This window comes from Homalodisca vitripennis, chromosome 1 (genome assembly GCF_021130785.1).
Source record: "Homalodisca vitripennis isolate AUS2020 chromosome 1, UT_GWSS_2.1, whole genome shotgun sequence".
Classification (NCBI taxonomy): Eukaryota; Metazoa; Arthropoda; class Insecta; order Hemiptera; family Cicadellidae; genus Homalodisca; species Homalodisca vitripennis.
The window spans coordinates 101,139,037-101,157,297 of NC_060207.1; the positions used below are offsets into that span (position 1 = coordinate 101,139,037).

Here is an 18,261-nt window from a genome sequence, read left to right on the forward strand (position 1 = left end):
GAGGGAGGTTTTTTTGCTGTTTTTGAGCTATTCTTGTTTTTTAGTTCAGATTTAAACACAAAATATATTTACAATTATTCCCTGTTGATAACAAAACTACAATTAATATTTTTTTAAATTTTATAATTGCAAATAATTAAAATTTAATAATTTGGGGAATTTAGGATGGAAAATAATATTCTAGAATACTGGTATAGTATAAAGCCGTATTTACAAGTATCAGAAATACACATACATTTTTACCAAAGCAATTAAAACTTAAAAAAGGCATAAGTACATACAAAAAAAGTATCCACAGATTTTAGATATTCTGAACACATGAAATGCACAACTTTCTGCTGCACTCCAAACAGATGGGTTGTCCGCATTTGATACATTTGTAATTGGTTTTTCTTTCCTTAGCAGCTGGGCACTTGGAACATGTCTTCCGTTTTTCCAGTTTGTCACTAGGAACACATTCATTAGGATTTGCAGCTTCTGTTTCTCCAACGTACTCCGAGATGACGCGTCTAATGTCTCTTGGCAAATTTTGGATTTCTAGACGTCTTGTCATGTGAGGCTTTATAAGTTTTAAGGTCAGACGTTTTATGAATTCAAATCTTGTAATGAGTGGATTGTTACCTAAGGCTCTTGCTCTTGCAGTAGGCCCGGGTAATGGTCCCCTCAAAGTGTTATGTTGAGGTGTTCTGCGCTGCTTGGGTGGCTCCTTTCTGCACTATACGCTACCATCTTACCCCCCAAAAAAGTCATCTTCAGATTCCTGAACCAAATAATTTTTGACACTATGATGTCATCTTCATCTTCCAGTTGGGGTTCATCAACAGCAAAACTATCATCACTTTCACTTTGATTTAGTTTCTTTATCAGACACTACATAGTTTGGATCTTCATCCGAATCGTCACTATCATCCCCTTCAACGTTATGTAGGAGTTGTAAAAGTCGCTCGTTAAATCTTCTATCGTTCACTCTTACAATTTCCGAGTCATTCATGATTATAACGAGTTATAATAAAACATAAAAACTAATATATACAAAAACGTAATAACTATTCACACTTTATCCATATCACCCGGTATGACAGACCGGTAGAATAGTTACAGTAACCGTATCGTCCGGTACAGTAGACCGTAGCGCTCACAAAATAACTGGACTGATTCAAGGTCATACGCCCTAGACAAACTAAAACCAATCAAAAACAGCTCAGGAGAGACCGGTTGACAGCTACTGAGCGTGGAGGGGGCAACCGAACACCAGTAGTGCCAATTTCAGAAACATGAAATTCCCCTCCAGTCTCACAGACCGGTGATACGGTAAAAGTATTAAATTAAAACCGTGCATACTACAAAATGCATTTTGAAAAGGGTTTTTGTTTCTAAGAATAAATTTAGTTTACTCCAATCATTTATTTTTATATTAAATCTTTTATTGTTCTGTGGATATGAATTTGTAACAATGAGAAGTGTAAAAAGCAATTTAATTCAACTCTCTCAAATATTTTCAAATGTTATTCTTTTATTCCTAAACTAAGTAATATACAGATAGTAGATAGATAACTACAAGAATCACAAAGAATTATGTATTTATGAAAACCAATTGTAACATTTAAAAATAAAAAAACACAAAATATGAAACTTTAAAATGTAGATGTATAAAAATATGTAAGTAAACACTAAATTTATATCTTTATTATTGGTATGAATTAATTTAATGTATTTTGAGTGTCAGATAGATATGAACCAAATCTATTGAAAGGGTTTAACCAAACAAATTTAACCAAATGACATGTATCAGGTATTAGACATTAGTGAAATTTACAAAACATTGTAACATTTATAAAATTTATAGTTGCTACCATAATATAATAACAATATATAACAGATAATATTTTAACCAACGAGATAATGACAACAGTGGCTTTAACTTCAGAACAAGAATGAATAAATTATTTACTTTATTTCCAATATTTAGACATGATTACATACAGAAAAGGAAACATAAAATTCCACTTTCAAAATTGTGATACTAAAAACTATGTACTATATTGAATATACTAATTACTCTAAACCAGGGGTTCTCAACCGGTGGGTCGCTACCCCCAGGGGGGTCGCGGGACGGGTCTGGGGGGGTCGCGAGATAGGTGATAAATGAAAAAAAAACTAAAAAACTCAGGCCATATATACCATATGAGCGGCGAATATCAAATGAAGCGACCATGTATTTATTTAGAAACTGAGTTGAGTCCACTTGTTAAATACAATAAGTACATTTAATCAATTTACAATTAATCAATACTATTTTAAAATACAACTATAATTAACAAAAAGGAACAAATGGAGCTCTAAATGACTCAACATCGCTGCTAAAAATGATGGTGCCTGCCGCACCGCTTGTATCGTAACGTAGGCCTTATTGTTGTGAGACAAAATTTGTTTATTCTAAAAAAGGCACACTACACAAAATACATTGCAAAAAATACATTTTTTTAAAAGTCCAGCAGAATGACTTAATGAGAAACTTGAACTTGCTTTGAATTAACTAACTGTAGAATGTCTGGGTTGATTTTTGTCAAACACAAAATAATATCATTTTCCAGTGCCAAACGATTTCTTGATTTGGTTTTTAAATTCACCATTGTGGAAAATCCTTTTTCACAATTGTAAGAAGTAGAAAAAGGTATCAAAATCTTCAATGCTACTTTCGTCAATTCTGGGTGTTTCTTCTTTGTACTTAGCCAAAACTTGTCGGGACAAACATCGTCAAAAGTTAGTTTCAATGACTGATCACTTGATATATCTATCAGTTCATCGTGGAGGCCAGCATTCAATTCAGCTTTTTGAACAGCTTTTTCGGAAAATGGTTTTGTTATCCACACAGATCCACTTGTATCTTTAACAGGAATATAATCATTCAACTGCTTTATCAAGGCTTCAAGGTGTGATGATATGAGTAATGAGAGAGATGATGTGTCAATGGATGTGTCACCAATACTTGAGACATACTCCTTGAATTCTTGTGTAAGTTGGAAATTTTCAAAGTCTTCATCTTTTATTCTTGTATTCCAAAGAGTAAGTTTTCTTACAAATGCATTTACTCGGTCTTGAGCATACAAAATAGTTGTTTCTGGTCCTTGTAGGGATGAGTTCAAAATGTTGAGATGAGAAAAAATATCAGCTAAGTAAGCAAGCTTTATTAACCATTTTTCATCGCTGAAAAAATGGGAAAGTTCATGTTTACTGTCCATTAAAAAAAGCAACATTTCTGATCTCAATGAAAACAGCCTACTCAACACGTTACCACGGGACAGCCATCTCACTTTGGTGTGGAATAGCAAATGTTTGTGCAGGGCTCCTACCTCTTCACACAAGTTTTCAAGTAATTTACTCTGCAATGGTCGACTCTTGACGTAGTTAACAACTTTGATAGCCTCAGCCAAAACTTGACGCAAGTCATCCGGCATTCCTTTAGCTGCCAAAGCTTGTCTATGTAAAGAACAATGTACCCAGTTTGCATTTGGCATTAACGTTTTCAACCTGGCAATCAATCCGCTGGCAAAGATTTGCAAAATAATACATTTTCCTTAATAGAGTGACCGCAATCATACCTAATAAAACACAAAAACTGAGCACAGTTAGCAATGTCAGTTGATTCGCCGCATTGAATCGAAAAAAAATGTGCTTTCTCTTATTTGCATCTTTAGCTGGTTCTGAACATCTTTCACCATGTCTGATATTCGTTGTGACACAGTGTCATTTGATAGTGGGATTTTTTTTAGCTTGTCAGCTTCTTGAGGATTAATCATATTTGAAACCATATCGAGTGCGGCAGGAAGAATTAATTCCTCAGCAATGGTATGTGGCTTCCCTACTTTAGCAATCTTTAGCGCTACCTCGTACGAAGCTTTTTGCTAACATCAGTATGACTTTTAATATTTACCTGTTGACTGCGAAGGGACAGCAGTTTTCTCTGGAAAAACTCGACTGGTTTGTTTTTCAGCGCAGAATGCTTAGTTTCAAGATGACGCTTCATTTTTTAAGGTTTCATGCTTTCAACTGATAATTAACTTAACTTCACTACAAATAACACACTGAGGTTTGTTTTCAATTTCAGTAAAACCAAACTGTAGATATGCATTATCATACTTTCGGCATTTTGGTTTTGAGACTTCGGAACTACTTTTGCTACATGAAGCTTCTCTTTTTAAAAACTTATCCATTATTAATACTAAAACTTGAGTGTTCAATTTGAAGATCAAAATACGCACTATTTCTCAAGACGTCAGGCAGTCGACTGGCACAGTGGCTTGTCGGAGGACGAATTGCGCCGTGCGATGGCTGCGCGCGCAGCTCCATGTCAGGCTGTCTCCGCGGCTTTAAATACACCACGCGTCAGTTCTGTAAATACACTGCGCACAGTCTTTGCCTGCTTTGATATTGAAGAATTGAAAATGATTAAAATTACTTTCGTTACATTTATTACCGGATCGTTTATTAATTATTAAGAAATTAGTGCTCACTAACGTTTTTATATAGTTTTGAATAGTGTTTTTTTATGTTTTTTAAAACTAATTATTGCTGTCTTTTTGCATACAAAGGCTTACTTTACGATGTTACAAGAAGGGGGTCGCCAAAATTCTCAACCTAAAAAGGGGGTCGCAGCGTTGAAAAGGTTGAGAACCACTGCTCTAAACGATATAACTAAAAAAAAGAAGTAAAGCGTTTTTATCTGTTTGCAAAGGAAAGACACGTTCTGAAGAAATGAGGCTACATAGGCAGATTGGCATGTGGGTAAGCCCGGATTGATAAGTACTCTACAAAAAATTCAATAAAGTTATAATACAGGAAAAGTGGATATCAGAACAAAATTTGACTGGTTTCAAAATATTCAACTTGTTTGTTGTAAATAAACGCATCGTGCTAAATGTTCCAGTTTACACTTTTACCAAAAGTGATTGTGGTTTTGTTCTAAAAGTTTATTGTTTAGTTATACAATATGGATTGTAAAATTAAAGTGGTTTATATAGAAACTTCAGTATATCTTTCAAAATATATTGATATATAATAAAGTTGTTACATAAATAGCTTTGTTAAATATTCATTGAGAAAACCTTGTTCAAGACACTTGCTGCAAGTGGTTTGCTAACTGGGAAATAATTTTTAAGAACTTAATGAAGTGTCATCTAGTTATAGAGTTCAATTACTGTACAGCTTTAATTGTACAGATTAAGATGTTAAATGTTAAGTTTCTTTAGTTGACCCGGTTACTAATAAACTTGATAACGAGTGTGTACTACAATAGCCACACCTGAGTGTGTATGTAGCTGATGATCAAACACTGGGGATTGTAAGATGTGACAAACTTTTTCACCTAACATTGCGGCTGGACATCACCACATACAGAATTAGGATTTGTACACTGATACTATATTGTAATAACTTCAAAGTAATCTCTTAGATGGTCCAATATGTCAATAAAGACATTTTAGTTGTTAACTAATGCTGTGTTCCCTAATATGGAACCAAACAGAAAACCTCATGGACACCTGTTGTTTGGATAGCCTTTTGTGCACTTGTCAATAGATTATTGACATTTTCTGAGCGTACTTCACTTGCAGTTCACGATTCACTTATGTATGTTATTGCTTCATGTACATACATGCATCACATATGTCATTGCTACTAAATATTTGCCTTCACATATAATTTCTTCTGCTAGTTACCTTGTTAGTATTGTTTATCAGGTGTGCCAGAGGTTTCTGCCACAAGTGCTCTGCCCCACTCTGGTGCTGCATGGTGAGCTGGACCCTTTAGTTCCTGTGTATCATGGCAAGTTTGTGGCTGACAACATTCCTAATGCAAAGTAAGTTCTTTTACTACATTTAGTAATTACTTCTTTTAGTAGATACTTACATTTTTCTTAACTATTATTTTGTTATCTCATTTAAAAAAATTATTTTGCATACTGTTATTTACATTTGAGATTTTTTAAATCTCTCTTTACTTGTAAAGTGTATCCACTTCACCGTATAGTGATAGTAAACAAATATTCAATTTATAACAAAATCAAACTACTCTTTATTTTCATTATAATACGATTACTACAATTTAATGTCTTAATTTGAAAATACCGTCAAATGGCCGAAGCCTGTGCATGACGGCGAATTCTTATTCTTACTGCATGATGCTGTATAAATTCATATAAGATGCTAATCAGTTATACATGTTTTTGAAAATCATAATACAGTAAAACCCTGTTTAACTCGGGTTAATGGAAACAGTTCCATGAGTGACAGTGTACTATATATATATATATATATATATATATATATATATATATATATATATATATATATATAAATAACTGAGCAAGTTAGCTTATATTCAACAGCAGAACACTGTGACAACTCTTCGCATCTGGGCACAAGAGTGGGTGTATGGGTGATGACGTGTCCTTGAAATGATTGACCCTCCCCATCCTTCAGGCCCCCCATCCTTTCGGCTGACTTACACCACAGCCATTTGTCATCTCCCCCACTATTCCTAAAGTACCATTCCTAAAGTATAACTTACAAAAATTGCTTTTACGTTATTTATTTCACGTACACACCTACTCTAATAGTTTATTTTTAGATTTAGTTGGGTTAACTAAAAAATTGGCTGCCCACCCCTTATTTTGGTTAATCAGTGGTTGTGATTCTTAAAGTTAAGTATCAAAGATGTCATATTATAATTAATCTAGCCAGCACTTGCATAATTTTTATTGCTGAGTCCTTTACTTAGAATAAAATTAACATGATATTCAAATAAATTCAGGTTATTAACAAGTCTTGTTTGTTGATATTTTAAAAACTGTAAAAGTTGTTGTTTTTTTAGAAACTACATTTTCACTTTTTTGTGTTTTTTTTTTTATTATACACTTTAAACTAAACATCTAATTCATCTTACAAAATTGATATGTATAGTTTTTTTCTAAAACATTCGTTGTTAGTTTTTGTAATGTCTGTATACACAGACGTTAGCATTTCTTAGTAGTTTTTCAAACGTCCAAGTTGGTACTAAAAGGGTTAAAAGATCTTAAAAAATTAAGAATTTATGCGTGGCATTTCATATAGTATTTTTTTAGTTAATTCGTATCATGTTTGATATTTCAAGTCCTGGTGTGTACCGGCAGGTTCCATCTAGTGGAGAAGGGAAAACACAACTTCCACATCAAGTTTGCTGACGTCATTAACTCGAAGATAGACCAGTTCCTCTCTGAGAAGTAGGGTAGCCTTGGGCTCAGGTGTGATATTCTCAATTTTTACAAGATATCTAAGGTTCAAATAAATATGACTTAGTCATTAGAATACATTCCATGAATTAAGATTAGATTTGGAACTGAATTTTAATGGTTGGTGTAGTAAATTGTCTGCTTTCTTAAATACCCATTTTTCAACGTTTATTTGAGAACAGTTTAAAACTTTTTTATATTTTTTAAATATTTAAAACTATGCTGTTAAAATATTAAAAGAGAAGTTAGTGGTTTTTCCAAATCTAATCTGATCAGATGTAGATTGTGCAATTATATTTTTGATATGTGAATATTTAAAATTACATTTTTAGTAAATTCAATACATTAAGTAAATTTTACTTACATAGTTCAAAACTCCATAAGAAACCAATAAAATAATTTCGGGTTAGCACTTGTTTATAAAATTTAAATAAAATGTCCTTGATGATTATTTCGTCAATGATTTTATATGTACTAGATCTCATTTTTTTTATCGACCAAGATTGATAATAATAATGTCAAATTTTAATATGACAGTCTATACTAATATTTTTCATTTAAGTCAATAAAACTATTGCATCCTCTCCAGTTACTGCCAGTTATTTTTCATTCTTTGTTCTGCTAAATTAGTAACAAGACAATACCTGGTGGACCAATGTTGCCTACCGTACAATCTCTGTTGGTGTTATGTGGTTACCTCATGTTATTTCTTAATTCATAGCTTGTAGTCTAACTATTTTCATATTTGTGTTGTTCTATTTACATAATGAATAATCATTGTTTTGTGATTCCATTTTACATTCTTTCGTGAATGTTGAAAATCAAATATTTCTAGGCATTAGATAGTAAGTAAACTTTATTTATCTAGTTAAAAGCTTAATAAGTAAACAGTAACATAATTGCAATCATGTTCTGTTTATAAAGTAAACAATAATATGTCCTTGATTAATAATATGAGATGGTAGATATGTATTACAATATGAATATCTTATATTTTAACATTCATGACATTTATAGTTTTAAAGTAAATCATTGTCCAACCCCGTATTATGTAAATGGTCAAAATAGATGTATATAAGTATATTATATTTATATTTTGTATATAGGGGACGTCAACCTCATACAATAAATAGATCTGATACCATTAACATTTCGATTCAATTTACCTTGAATTTTACAACCCATAAATAAAAATTGATATGTTAAAAATTATTAAAACTCATATCGGGTATTATTGACTTTATTTAATTATTAACTTTAGTTTTTCGTAATTACCGATTTCATGCAATTTTTAATTTTTTTTTAATTCTATGTCATAGCTGAAAAATAATGTTATAGCTGAATGTCAGTGTTGTATAGCCCGTCTTCCAGGGTGCCAGCTTTAGGTCAACTAAATAGAAAAAAATAATTTACTCTTATTTAGACTAACATTAAGCGATACATACAAATGTTGCTGTCAAATGAAATTAATTGGTTTGAATTATAATTTATTACTCTTTGAATTTAAAAACTCCCTTGTATATTATTTCTTTAGTTGCATGTTCTTGTGTCTTAAAATAATTAATTTAACATATTATTGACTGTAGATGTCATTGATGCCACTTTAGTAGTTGCAATAGAGGTTAATATTTATATTGACCCATTGAGGAAGCAATTATCCTAGCCTGTCTAGGGCTGAATGTTTGAATTGATTTTGGCCAAAATGCATGTGTGTACTAAAATATTAATAGAATAAGTTTGGATACAGTTAAATAAAATTAATCAATTTTTCAGGACATTTTAGTTTTGGTTGCTCTACAATAGTGTTTGTTTCTTTCTCTAAATAATTTGTTATTTAATTTTTTAGTATATATTTTTTTAATTTAGTAAGAAAAACAAAAAATCAAAAGCAACTGTAAATATTTTATAATTTTTTTTGTTTATCTGTTTCATTAATTTTTTATTTAAAACATCACAATGTTTTTTACATGGAAAACCAGTTTTTATTGGATTACTTAGTTATAAAGCATAATAACAAAACAATCCAAATTCACTTACATTTTTTCATTTTTTTAAGATTTTATTACAAGCTCCTGAATTAGTTGTTTGGGAGATGAGATAAAACTGTTTGTTACATTCAATTGTTATTATTTATTAAAATTAACTATTTACATTACATACAATTTCCATTCACTTACTTTCTATAATTAACTTTTGTGTCAGTCTTTGAGTATATTTGATATCTCAATATCACTGTTTAAGTATCTGTCTACTTCTGAAGTACGCAAATTGTCTTGTTCTATGGAGTAGCGGAAGAACTATAAACAGTTAAACACTAAACTTGAGAACACGATACATAGAATGCAAGCATAACATTGAAGTGACAAAAATTGAGTACATGGCAAAACAAAACAAGCTATTAGTTGTGGTTCCAGTGTGCAAACATAATGAATCAAAACGGAATAATTGCTTATAAGGATGCACGAGGGCACGAAAATGCAATCTAGCAGAAAAACAAACAAATATGTGATTGTTATCGTCTAGAAAGAGCATAACTAGTGACGCTCGGGCAAGTTCCCCAATGGGCTAAGGACTAACAAACATGATCAGTTTCTCTTATTACAAAAATCAATATGCTTCTGGTAATCTTCTCTTCTTGTTGAAACGTACGAGGTGTGTTCAAGAAGTAACAGGGATTTTTAAATCTCGCAGTCTAATTGTCAATGTTTTTTTATTATTTTGGTATTCATCCTCCTGAAATATGAAAAAATTCCAACTGTATTCATTATTTAGTTTTTCACTAGCAGCTGCTAAGGTAGATGTGGTTATAAACTCAACAATTTACGTTTGTAAAACAATGAATCAAAGAATTTGTATATTTTTTGTGTGAAAAATTAAATGAAGTGTAACAAAGCGTGAGAAATATTAACAAAGGCCTATATTGAGCGTGCTATGAATAAAACAAGGGTTTACAAGTGGTATCAAAATTTTAAAGATTGCCATGGATGACGGAATTTTCTGGATGCCCCAGCACATCAACAAACAATGAATGTGGAAGACATTATAATGAGTGATTGCCGTATTACGATCGGGGAAGTTGTTGATGATTTATAACAAGTGAAGAATCATGGGTTTACGGATATGACGTCGAAACTAAGGCTCAGTTACCTCAATGGAGGCATTCTCGATCGCCAAGACTGAAGAAGGCTCGACAAGTGCAGTTGAATTTGAAAGTTATGCTCACTGTGTTCTTCGATTTTAATGGTATAATAGTGCATCATGAATTCTTACCACAAGGTGAAACGGTCAATTAGGAGTACTACCTGCTTTTATATTTATATGGAAAAAATCCCTTCAATCAGAATAAACACAAGTTCAGAAGTACAGTACTACTAAACCAATTGTATTTATGTTTGTTTAACAAGCATAGATGACATTAAAAGTTCTTCGCTGAAAGAGTTAATAAAGGCTATCCTAAAGATCAAGTTTGAGAAGTTCTTCGAGTATTGGAAGAAGTGCTGGCACAAATGTATCATATCTAATGGGACTTTTTTTAAGGTGACAACTTTAATGTAGACGATTAAATAAATATTTTTTCAAAAGATGAAAATCCCTGTTACATTTTGAACATACCTCATATACATCACGAAACACCATATTTTCCAATTTTATATATATGGAAAAAAATCCCTTCAATCAGAATAAATGCAAGTTCGGAAGTACAGTATGACTAAACCAATTGTATTTATGTTCTGCAGGAGCTCTGTCTGTTACATAATCAGTCAGTGTCTTATGTAGGAAATATTAAGTAAAAAAGATGTTCTATTCACTCCCAATGTGACAATCATTCCTGAGAGGGAGAAATTTGTATTAACTGTTATGAACTTTTCTTTTTGAATTATCTCAGATAATTTGTTAAATGTTCAGATCTAACAGTGAAAACATTTTTGAAAGGATTGATTTGCAATGTTCTAAAAAATGTTAACATGTTCTATTTTAGGAAACTTTTTGGATTGAAATATTTCCAGTGCTCTTAAAAAAAAAAGAATTATGTCATTTGTAAGCCTCAAGAGATTGTTTTAGCTCAAATTATTTTTGACAAAATTGAAATTGAATTTTAAACTGTGCTGGCAGACTTGTGTAAACCAGAATCTGTTTATTTTCATTACTCAATTTTTTTGCTATTGACGTCAACAAGTTAAATTTGTGTTAAATTAAAATATAATAAATAATAGAATAAATAAAAACTGTCAATTAAAGCCAACCCAGATTGTCCAACAGATTTGTCCACCCCAGGAAAGTGAAAACTGCCACACATTGACCTGTCCTAATTACAATTATTTTATTCATAGCTTTGAAATAAATTAAGGTGTTACAGAAGTCACGAATGAATCGCATTAGATTTTAAACAGCAACTTCTGTTTCACAGCCCAACAAACATTGAGGGTATATCCTTATAGTTAAAAGGCATAGCCATAGTTGAGAAATATATGCTCTAATTGTGTTGATCACGCTTCTGAACATCAATGTGTACACCTCAAATGTAAATATCATACAATGTAGGAGTACACCAGACTATGTGCCTCGTAACTTTTTTTTTGCAGCAGGGATCACTTCTGGCTGGTTTATACCTACCAGTTGAACCCACCACTGGGCACAGCAAAAACCGATGTGCCACTTCAATCTGGGCAACCTTATGGATGTCCAGTAGCGGCACATCACTAACCGCAAATGTTGAGATTCTGGGGTTCACGGGCAATTCGATAGGTCTAGTCTACTGTGGAAGATGACTGTTGGAGTTGATGGGGTTTGTTCCCTTACCTCAGAGGCTCTTGTGAACCTCAACAAGGGTGTGCCACCCCCTGCCTACTTTGACTGGAGAGGCTGGTTCAGAGCTGGCCTCCCCTTCTTCCGGGATGACTGAGATGTAGTGCCCTAATTCTTCCTCATGGATCTCGATAGGAGGCAGCCCCTACTCCCTAACCTGAAACTCCCATCCTGAATATCCTATCACTCCAGAAGCAGCGCAAAGGTTCTTACAGGACTAAGTGCAATTTATAAGCTTCATGTCCTGAGACAAAAAAAAAAAAACAGGTTTTTTGAAGTTGCATACAAAATAGCTCATTTCATTCCCTGAGTTTTAGGATTTGCTAACTCTTAAGTCAAATTCCATGGAGTCATATGCACCATCATCGAATTCTTATCTTGTGTCTATAATTTAAGCAAATTTAATCTCATTACTTGTATTTCTATGTCTTGTGTTAAAAGTTTAAATATCTGTACTCTAATTTGTATATTCTACGATTTTCTCGCTGCCATAACGGTTAACTATAAGACTAATATCTACATGTTTGCTAACACTCAACCAAATCTCATGAAGTGACGTGCACCAAACTTGGTGTTGGCTGTTTATAAATGAAGCTTTCTGCAAAATTTCAAATCTATAGGTCAGTTCATTCTCGAGATAAAATGCGGACAGGCATACAGAAATAAAATTTGTCCAGCTTCTCGAGTAATAGGCTTTGGTAACACTCAGCCAATAAATAAAAGCATAACTTTGATACATATTGCAAGAGCATTACTGTACTACTGTAATGTAATGACTGAGCTAACACATCATGAAAATGCTTATTGCTTTCAATTCATGAAAATACTGAATTATTGTTGATAGTCCACAAGTACGGTTTTTTTTAGTTTTTAATTTTTTCCAACAATATTCAAAATATCTGTCCTTACTTATGTTTGTAAGTGAACATGTGCTATGAACGATCAATCACGAATGATCAATTTTCATAAAAAATGCATCTTTATACAGTCTACTGTGTAGAGTTAACATGATATCATGACTGTTGACACACCCTAGTCCAAGTATAGACATTTTGAAATTACCACTGTTATTAAAAATATATAATTATTATTATTTAAATAGAAACATTTTATTAATAAATGTCGTTTTTATTTTCAAACTGATTGGATAATTCTAAGATCAAATGTTAAACATTATACAAAACAAAAAAATTAGTGTCATGCAATTTTTATATAATTGTATTTTATATAGTTTAAATTATTACATTAAAAATTATTATTTTCGAGAATATTATGTGTTAAATTTAGTACATATTGTCAGCTAGTAATTTGCGTATCTGTAGGCAGATGCTCAGTCAACACATCTTAATAACTGTATTAAGTCTCTTTTTAGTCTCTAGTCAGCATTATTTATTTGTTTATAATTAATCTTAACAGTGAGTTATATTTTTTTCTTCTGATTTGTCTTTTGGCTGGCCTTATATACTTTATATTGCGGCCTTGATGGACACTTAGTTTACTTTTCTTTTGTCTATATACTTTTATTTATCAATTTAATTTATTAATTGGATGCTTTGTGGTTAACTTACATTGTTAAATTGCTACATAGCCATATTTTAGACACATACAAAGTGAGTTACCATGTTGACAGTTACACTTTACTGGCCATAAAAATGTAGTCTTAAGTGCACACTATATGAATTTATATAGTTCTTTTAGTTCTGATTTATTTTTGTTTTAATAATTAAACTTGAAATTATCCAGCTAGTTTGATGTAATAACAACTGAATATTTTATGTAACTCATGCCGCCAAATTCCTGTCAGTAGTGTAAATATGTTTATTTTACCATAAAACGTAAATTTAAATTTAATCTTTCAGTATTTAAGATAATATATGTATAAGACAAGCATTATTTATGAATCAGTTGTTCATCTATACTTCACATTTACTAAATCGGTGTTACTTGTTATGTGTTATATAAGTTGATTTAGCCATTTAAAATATAATAAATTTTATTTACAATATTTTTCAACAACAGTTTGCAATGGAAACATTTAGTTCATTTTTAAAAGGTATATTCATCAGCTTTTGTGTATTAAGGCCTTGAATTTGGAAAATGAAACAGATTGTATATAATTAGAATTAGGCATATGTAGCCTTGTGAAATAACTCTAATTTCTCTCCAATATTTAATGGCATTTGGTTAAATAGCTCCAATGATTTTGGTAACAATTGTACTATTTTAGGTCAGAGATAAAGGAATCCTGAAGACGAAATCCTTAGCTTTTCAGTTAACATACTTATAATGTAATAAATGATGAAGGTCTTTGTCATTTTGAACCAGAAATAGGCATATTTTAGATACATATTATTTTAGTGTTTATAGGTAAGAGCTTTAGATGTCAAGCGAAATTGTGGATGGCTATTATTTTAGCCTTTGCGCATGTGTGAGCACTAACGGTTCAAATGAACTGCATTTCGATGCATTGATTGAGTTTGTCTAATAGGCCTAATCAAGGAAATATAAATACGTAGGTCTGAAAAGGCTGCATCGGTCAAAAAACGTATATTTACGGCTTGTATAATTTACTTCTGGTCTAAGGTATTTCTTGTTCTATAGTCCATTTTGAGTTGGCTCGATCAAGAAAATAAATATATATATAGGTAGGGTTTTATAATAGACTTTAAATCCGTATCTAAAGTTAAATAAAGTTAACCTGTGTCTTTGATAACTGCATTACAATGCTGATTAAGCATTGCATACATAATACATCCTTAAATTAGGGGTTAAAAGTATATTTTTACCCAAATTTCCAATTGTATTATCTGGATAACCTTTGTGCTCAATAGTGACTATAGAAAAGATTGAAATAAGAAGTGTTGTTAGTTTTAAGTTGCTCTATGTTTTCAAAACTATAAAATGTAAGGAAGGTTAAAATGTTACTTAAATTAATCAAACAATGATAATATGTTGTCATATTTTAAGAATCAAGAATCAAGAACTTTATTTTCCATTAAGTAAACAAGTCACAATAGGCATCGTCAAGAAGTTATAAACAAAATTAAGGTGTCAAGTCCAACATATCACAGTTCATATACTCTTCTGCAGTATAAAATGCTTTCTTCTTAAGCCACTTAGCAATAGTACAACTAAATTTATTACAAGGAAGTGACCTGATGGACATCGGCAGTTTATTGTATAACAAGATTTGTTGATACTTAAAACTATCTAAACACTTATTAAGCCTAACATTAGGTTTAACAAGATCTTTCTTTTGTCTAGTATTGTAATCATGTATTGAATTTGCTTGATTAAAATTACTAATGTTTTTCTTAACATAAATCAGGTTACAGCTAATGTAGATACATGCAAGAGTCATAATATTAAGTAGTTGAAAAGTGTTTCTACATGAAGCCGACATGGCTAGTCCGTTTATTATTCTAAGAGCCTTCTTCTGCCAAATAAAGGCTCTTTTTGCTGAACTAGAACCACCCCAAAGACGTATACCATAGCTCAGATGTGCATGAAAAAGGCCAAAGTATATCATGACAAGAACATCCAGATTCACAGAATCCTTCAACTTTCTTAAAAGATAAGTAACTCTGGACAGTTTTTTACAGAGATGATTAACATGTTCGTCCCAACAGAGTTTGCTGTCTAAATGAATACCAAGCAATTTTACAGGTTTGAACAAGTCATAGTCTACATCCGATAAATGGTTCTTTAAAGTAAATATTATTTGTTCAGTCTTAGTATCATTTATTAACAGATCATTAGCAAGAAACCATTGTTTTGCTTGTTTTAATGAATGTTTAAGTTGAATTTTCACATCTAAAATATCCAAACCAGAGTTAGTAATGGTTGTATCATCTGCATATAGAACAGAAAAAGATGAAACATTATAACTAAAATCATTAACAAAAATTAAAAAAAGAAAGGGTCCCAGAACTGAACCTTGTGGTACCCCTGCTGAAACATTTAAAAATTGAGAATCTTTGTCTTGTATACAAACTATTTGTTTTCTATCTGTAAGGTAACTACTCAACAATTGCAGCTCTTTGTCCAAAATTCCATAATATTTTAGCTTTTTTGACAATAAGCCATGTGAAACCGTATCAAACGCCTTACTTAAATCAATCATACTTGCTCCTACTACCAGTTTATTTTCAAAACCATTGAGAACAAAGTTTACTATTGCTTCTACTGCATCACTAGTTGAATGGTTAGGTCTAAACCCAAATTGATAGGTGTATAGCAAATTATTATTTACAAAATATTCATAGAGTTGAGCTACAAGACATGACTCAATAATTTTACTTATAATGGGTACAATTGTAATGGGACGATAATTGTCTGGATTTTTTACATCTCCTTTCTTATGAATAGGTGTAATTTTAGATACTTTAAGACAATTTGGGTAAACTCCTTGAGATAAAATTAAATTAATTACATAGGTAAGTGGTACTACAATTACATCAATAATATTTTTTAAAACATAATTTGAAAGGCCATACACATCCTCACAACGGGAATTACTCATTTTATTTACAACAGATTTAACAAAAGTTTCATCAATCAGTTTCCATTGAAAACTGCTAGTTGGTTGTGGCTGAGGGGAGTTTGCTAAAAAATTAGAGCAGAGGTTATTATTTGTATTTACTGCCACATTCACAAAAAAATCATTTAAAATATCAGGGCTAATAGGTATTGGTGGCTGTGACATCGGATTCAGATTACATTCAGTTTTTGCAACTTTCCATGCAGCTTTACAACGATTTTTTGAGTTTGAAATCATCTTGCTATTGGCTGCAATTTTGGCCTTTGTAATATCTTGTCTGTAATTTTTTTGAAAATTCTTAAAACGTGCCTTATCTACTAAACTTGAAGTATCCTTCCATTAATTTGTCATACAAAGTTAAAAGTTGATTTCTCATCATACTTAATTCAGGAGTAAACCAGTTCCCCTTGTTAATTCTCTTAGGTTTACATTTTACAGATATTTTTGGACAATACATATTAAAATAAACACTTAAAATATTTACAAATGACTTAACAATAACATTTACATTACAATTATTACACACACTGCCCCAGTCAAGATTACTTAGACATTCTTTTAGATTATGTAGTTTTTCAGGGGATATTAATCGTTTGGTACAATTTTCCGTTGTTTTCTTAAAACATTGACTATTTTTTAATGTTTTTGGCAAAATGAAAAATTTTACCCATAAGCCAGCATGGTCTGATATTAGGTCTTGTTCAAGTAAGAAGGAGTCAAAACTACTACCATCCAAATTTGTGAATACATTGTCCAAACAGGCCAAATCTCTAGTTGCTTTAAAATTAGTTGGAAATAAATTAAAGGATCTAAAAACATCTAAAAACCATTTAACATCTAACCTATGAGTTTCTAAAATATTTACATTAAAATCACCTGTTATAGCAAAATATTTGCAAGATTTAGATACTATATATGACATTAAAACATCTAACTTATTTAAAAAAACCCCAAAATCTGAATTTGGAGTTCTATAAACTGACACAATGATAAGATCATAGTGTACCAGTTTAATTGCTGAAACTTCACAGATAAAATCAATGCAATACTGGGATAAATCTATTATATCATACTTCAAGTCATTTTTAACATAAATTGATGACCCACCATGAGTAAGAGGTGGTGTTCTACAGTAACTGGTTGCATATACAAAGTTTTCTGGGACATACAGAGAAATTTCTTGTTTTGTCAGCCAATGCTCATTCAAACAAAGCACATCAGAAGGCTTATTCCTTAAGATAATATCTAACAAACCAAGTTTTTTGCGCAAAGATCTAATATTTAGTGTAGACACACAGATATTAGAACGTGTTGATGCCTGACTGCTTAGAGTTGAACAATGATTAACATAATTTAAACTTTGGCTAAAAAACTATTATTACTATTTACAATATCTACATTACTGGCTTCGTTAAAAGTTAAGTTATTTACATGTAGAATGTTTATGTAGAACAGTTGATTATTTTTTAACAGGGTTTAAAATTAATAATATGTGTTTGCTGTACTGCATTTCTTATGGGAATTTTTGTAACTTTAGAAGCTAGTGGGGTGGAGCCCTGAGATCGTAAAGATCTTTAGTGCGCATCTAAGCCACAAGATAAACCAGATGGACCAATTTCATGTCTCTATCTTTCATGGTTTTTTTACT

At 31.5% G+C, this 18,261-nt stretch overlaps 1 protein-coding gene across 2 annotated transcripts in view; it reads left to right on the forward strand.

Moving 5' to 3' along the window:
- The window catches only part of LOC124367796 (valacyclovir hydrolase), a 29,240-nt gene extending 20,825 nt beyond the window's left edge, over nucleotides 1–8,415 (forward strand). For both annotated transcript variants that reach the window (XM_046824916.1, XM_046824924.1), the window contains exons 7-8: nucleotides 5,739–5,857; nucleotides 7,169–8,415. In XM_046824916.1, the coding sequence (XP_046680872.1) occupies nucleotides 5,739–5,857; nucleotides 7,169–7,262 (213 nt within the window). In that variant the 3' untranslated portion in view covers nucleotides 7,263–8,415. The remainder of the gene's footprint in view (nucleotides 1–5,738; nucleotides 5,858–7,168) is intronic.
- The last annotated feature ends 9,846 nt before the right edge of the window (nucleotides 8,416–18,261 follow it).